The 5,797-nt window shown below is 44.2% G+C and overlaps 1 protein-coding gene across 1 annotated transcript in view; it reads right to left on the bottom strand.

Moving 5' to 3' along the window:
* Positions 1–772: 772 nt before the first annotated feature.
* The window catches only part of T265_01083 (hypothetical protein), a gene marked incomplete at both ends in the record, with an annotated part of 8,598 nt that continues 3,573 nt past the window's right edge, over positions 773–5,797 (bottom strand). The window contains 3 exon segments of the mRNA XM_009165026.1: positions 773–917; positions 5,023–5,213; positions 5,229–5,339. Of these exon segments, the coding sequence (XP_009163290.1) occupies positions 773–917; positions 5,023–5,213; positions 5,229–5,339 (447 nt within the window).

Genomic DNA, 5,797 nt, shown 5'->3' with positions numbered 1-5,797 from the left:
CACCAATCACATCACTCAAGTGTGAACACGTTCGCTTGTTCAGACGTGATAATTCAGATGCTTCCAACGTGCGTTGGTGGAGTAGTGGTACACGCTCGCCTCGCGTGTCAGATGTCCAGGGTTCGAATCCCGGCACGACCATTGGATATGCACTACTGGTGAGCTCCAATAAGAGCGAAACTCGAGTCCAGTGCTTCCCTTTGGTGTGAAATCACCGGAAGAACTAGGCCGGAACAGGAACACGGCCGTTCAAACGAGAGTGGTGTGGCTATGAACAAAATACCTATCGCGCAAAACCCAAAAATTGCAACTGAAAATTGTGAAGTGAACCGATGAGCTAGTGTGGGACGACTCCTTGTGCGGAAACTGCTACTCCAAAGATCTGAAGCATGTGTTTGTTCATTTCCCCTAGTTGATGGCTTAAAACCGTTCGGTGTTGCAGCGTAGCTCTTCATTCACTGTTTTATTCAACAACCTCACCCTGGTTCACGGTAGACGTGGCAGTGAGCAATAGGTTCTAGTGAGTATTGAAGTGCACGATCCTACTGAAACGTCGCTGAAAAACTACTTCGTTTCGGGAGCTCTAGTGGACAAATCTCCCAAGTTCCGAATCATACCAGTTAAAAAATTCCACTAAGGTACTATGCAGTTAGTCTGAATAGATAATTCGTCATTTAGTTAAGTGAATCATGCTGCCAGAAAAGTGTAAATGCTGGGGTATACCCAAAAACCTGTAAAGTCTAACGAATTGTAAAGCCTAATGAATTATCCATCATTTATCTTCCGATAACCGGTGGGTATTTGGTCTATTCGAGTTGAACTTCTCTTTGAAGCTGGAAAAATCAATCAAATTCCATTCAATCAAAGTAATGAAAATATCAGGTGAAAATAGACTGGTGTGGCTGATCATTGGGACGCTGAATAACTTCCAGCAAATCAGTTAGTCTGTAGTCATGAATTTCGTGAAATTTGGGTTCAGGTAGAACATATAAGGTTGACGGAAACTCAGGTACTCCGACCACATGATAAGCCTCAAGAAGAGCGAAACTGGTTGTGGCTTAGGGAATAGCTTTCAGAAACCTCACGGGTAGGGTTCGTTCGAAAAAATCTACTGCGATATATTAAAATGAACCATGGAGCGGTCTTTGTGCAGCAGCTTTTCTTGAAAACTACCATAAACGAGAGATTCAGTTAGAATTCACTTGAGTATCCCGTTAAGACCAAATTGGTGTGCAAATGAGTGTATTTTGTACAAACTGTCAACTCTACAAACTGAAATTAGATCAAGTACGTCACGTTTTCGATCACAGTCCACAGCGGTAGCCGAAACACCATTTCGGCAGTGCAATAACTTACTGACAGGATGAACACTTCGAATACTTTTTTATTCTGAAAGTAAATTGCAACTTGTGGATAACGTTTGGGAGTTATTAACTTACCGCATAAAGAAGCGTTCATCAGACTGCTACAGCATCACTTTATCTTGTGAATATAGTCTTCGCTACTACTGATTTAAAAGACTGGCCAAAATCCATCGAAATTCACGCATCTGTTACACTATGCTTCGTACATATCAAGTGAGCGCCGTCCACGAATTTCAGCCAATATGATCTCCTAATTAAACCTAACGTTCACTAAGGTTGTATGAAACCTCCGGCTCGCGCCTGCTCAGCATGAAAGAAATATTTAGTAACAAAGGTTTCTTATTATTCTGAATGGCTTTCTCAACGGGGATGGTTGCGTAATTTCCGACTCAATGCTTTCACTTTGTCTCCTATGGCGATCATAGTCACTGCGCAATTACTTCATCATGTTTCCTTAGCACTTGAGACTAGTATGTACACTTCAAAGGGGTTTACAGGATTTTCAAGGCATACGAGTGGCTACGATTGGAAGCATGCAGACGTTCGTTAATCAGAATTATACAAAACGGACTTGCACTATTTGCGAATAACTTCCATGTGGTTGCTCATTGCACTAAACTGTGAATCTACCTCATAACCACGTGATTTAACATCGAGATGGGTCAGAGGCATTGCCCTAGTTACTTGCTGCTCATTGGTCAGGCGGTCACGTGGTCAGCTGTAACTGATCAGCTGACGTTCGTGAAATCACCTGACTTGACCCAGTTAATGAACACACTGACGACGTGCGCGAATACCGTTAGTCCAGAAAGTCTCCCCGTTTTTCATGAAAAAATTGGTGTGCATAAACCAAACGCCGCATAGTGCAAACTTCTGTAGGTTATCCAGGTTATCCAGAAAACTCTTCCAGTGGGTTTATTCAAACGTGGTCACATTTTCATGAGTCCATAAAAGAGGTCAGTTGACCACCATAGGTCCAGTTTAGCAAGATAAGATGAAGCACAGCCGAGTGATAGCCGGTGTTCTCTGGGTTACATTACGGCTGTGTGAAGTCTTGAGAAACCTATACTTTTCTCGAAGGTTTCCATCAATCTGCTGGTCGGAGAGCTGGCGACACAGGAGCGATACGTCCGTGTTTGCAATGACCATAGCCGACGCCACCTACGACAATGGAAAAGTTCCACCGTTCACTGCTCAGAATAAGTCGATCCGTCTGGTGGTGGACCGACCAGTGCATACAGTATTGGTGTACAGTGAGTGCGGTTAGAACGCAAGACTGGGCGTTGATTCAACAGAGGTACCTCTGGCAGGCGTCCCGTAAATGACAGACTCTTTGAGAAAATCATGGTGGAAAGTCAGCAGAGTGGTAGATGAAGCGAAGAGAACACGTAGGCCAAGCAGTTCCATCGACGACTTTTATTCGCATTAAGTTATCGGAGAAATAGTTTCAAACTCTATAGGTGATGTGAGGAGCGTTTCGAAGAATTGCAACACCTAAGGGTATGCGGTGCATTAGATGTTAAACGAGCACCGAAGTGGGAAGCTTGGGGGGAATACGAATTAAGAAATTGCATCGAGATGACTTAGAGAACCGACAGACTTTCTCCAGTTGTTTTTAGACCACAGAAATGCGTTTTTTTCTCCGTTGATCAACGAGACCATTTTCCATTTCAGTGACAAAATCCACAACACTTGGTACCGGGCCAGATAACAGTCACGTCGCGGCAGGCTAGCATGATGGTGTGGGCTGGGATTCTTGGAAAAAAATCATCAGACCGTTTTGATTCCAAATAACATGAATAGTGAGTGCTGTATTTTGCGTCTACTTTCTGTTCGTTGTAGTCTCATCATACAACAGTGCCGTAAAACCATGCAGTTTCATAGCTAGAGGAGCTTACTGCACTCAGTGGTGCTTTGAGTTCAAAGGAGTGGCTCTAAGCCATATTGTGCCTAGGGTGTACATGAAAAACCCAGTGAAGTATTTGGGCGTAGGTCATTCTACCAAAGAAGGTCGGTTAACTGACCGCTCTACTCGCAAGACCAGAGCTAGCTTGACTCCTTATTTTTGGGATACATGGAGCCGCGTGTCCACAAGGATGAACGAAGAGATCCCCCAAAAGTTTCAAGTGCTTCGCGTAAAGAAAAGGGAAAATATAACCCAGAGGACTCCATAGAAAGTGATGACCAGTTATTCTAGACTGATACTATCGAGTAGACGTGTACTTCACTGACCTGTATATGTATCTTGTTCATGCTTCATCACAGCAGCAAGATGTCTTCTTGCGCAACCAGTTTTCATATTCAACATTTCAAACAACTCCTGATCTGATGAACTAAAACTCTGGTTATATCATTCTCAAGGACACCAGATTGATTTCAAGTGGAAAGGAGTTCCAAGCCTTTTCTCTGTCAGTCACTGTAGAAGCTAGGTGGCTTATCAGTTGGTAATTACATGTTTCATAGTAGTGGCACAACACCCAAGCAGCGGTTAGCGGGGTGCTTATATTCAAATGGGGATCTATTTTCTTATTTACACTAGATGGAAAAATTGATCGAAGCCGGGACTATACGTTTCTGTTGGCCTATTTGAGAAGTTCTTGTGTACTTATCCGACTTATTTCTGACTGTTAGTTTTCCGAGATAGGAAAGCAGTTAGACCGAACGCACCCTGAAAGCCCAAATGAGGGTCGTTTTGATCTTAAGACCACCAGGCGTAGTCACTAAGCTAAAACGCTTTTTCATCATGTATGACCAGACAGCCAACTAGTTACTCCATTCTCAAAGAATATTTGCGGCAATCTGTGGAAGTGCACGCATAAGGAGAGTCATATTTGAGAAATTCCAACTCGTCCATGCTGTGCCAGTCTCGAGCGGCGCGCATTCACAAGTTGAGATCCGCCTGCTGATGTTTTGATCAAGGAAGTTAAGGCAGTGTTGTACCTACACCATCTGTTTCTTCAATGCAATCAAAATTATTCGTCTTGGACAGCTCCTGACATGTGGGATTGTGCCACATTATGTATGGTGATATTACACTGAAGCGATGCTGGTGTCTCATTGTTCAAACTGGCTCTGGTGTTCACTGTAATACCATCAAGCTTATACTCGCCGATTGATTTAGCGAGTTACCTAGTGGTCTTATTCGTTCGAGTTTTCGACGCATTCAGAGGCTCACAGACAGTGGCAGATTTAGCATCGCGCAAACTAAATGTCCACTTATGCGATGAACGCTGACCGGTGAGTCCGTATCAAGTGTCCGTTGACCCCGAATAAATAATGTAAGAGACCTGTGACACTGGTATTGAATTCGACTCCGAGACAATCGGTGCACTCAGTCGATAAGGCTGTGTTGTGCAATTCCTGTTCGGGAAAATTATACGGCTATTTAGCCATCCTGTATATTTACACCGAAGCTCTGTATGTTTTGTCCTGACAATACAGCCACGTCCAGGAATCTCTGTCTCCTTCCAATCGCATAGTCTGGCGGGCTCAATGCAGACGTAACCAATAGACAGCTGCCCACGAAACGGCACGAATATTTCGACAAATACGCCCATTTGCATATCAATTTTGTTTTGACAGGTGACTCAGTCGGAACCCAGCCGAATCTCTCGTTTATGATATCGAATATTTGTTCATAAAGCTTATTAATGCATACCTGTTATATCTGCTGATTCGCCGGCCTGTGGTATCTGCTGCTGACCCGCTCCAGTGCCTAGTGTCGGAGAGAAAAAGGCTCACGGAAGGGAACACAATAGCTATACTCCAAAAAAGTGGTTCCGAGAGCGCGAGTGCGAAAAGTACAACGGCCTCAAGCTTTTTATTGGAAGGACACTGTCTGAACTTGGTCTAATGCTGACGCACGCGGTCTGGCTTTAGTACGAGGCAGCGACGTGCTGCATATTGCGGAGGCGTTGTCTGTCCTTGATCAACGCTGACTCGCGCTGTCTGGGTTTGATGCAAGGCTGTGACGCGCTGTATATTGAGGGGGCGTTGTTTGTCTGGTCAACACCCAGCGGAGCTGAGAGTCATCGTAGATTCCGGGCATTAAGTGGTTGCTTTCAGGAAGCTGACCTTCCTGATAATACCTGGGGAAATGTTTCACAGTTCCCTCATTAACGTCTAAATAAAGATGATCCCGACCTCTGCCACTCGACTTCACCTATCTAGGCTTGGGCAGTATCCCAGCACTCGTTCCTCCTTCGTGTGGCATGGCAGCTAGCACCGAAAGGGTCTTACAGCTGAACGAAACACAGATGATCCTACCTGAAACAGGTAAAGCATAAAGAAAACTTCATTCATCAATTCGGCTACTCATCATCATCATCATCATCATCATCATCATCATCATCATCATCTTCATCATCATCATCATCGTCATCATCATCATCATCATCTTCATCATCATCATCATCATCTTCATCATCATCATC

The sequence above is a fragment of the Opisthorchis viverrini genome, assembly GCF_000715545.1.
Source record: "Opisthorchis viverrini unplaced genomic scaffold opera_v5_11, whole genome shotgun sequence".
In the NCBI taxonomy this organism is placed as follows: Eukaryota; Metazoa; Platyhelminthes; class Trematoda; order Opisthorchiida; family Opisthorchiidae; genus Opisthorchis; species Opisthorchis viverrini.
This window is presented reverse-complemented; position numbering and strand designations above follow the sequence as displayed.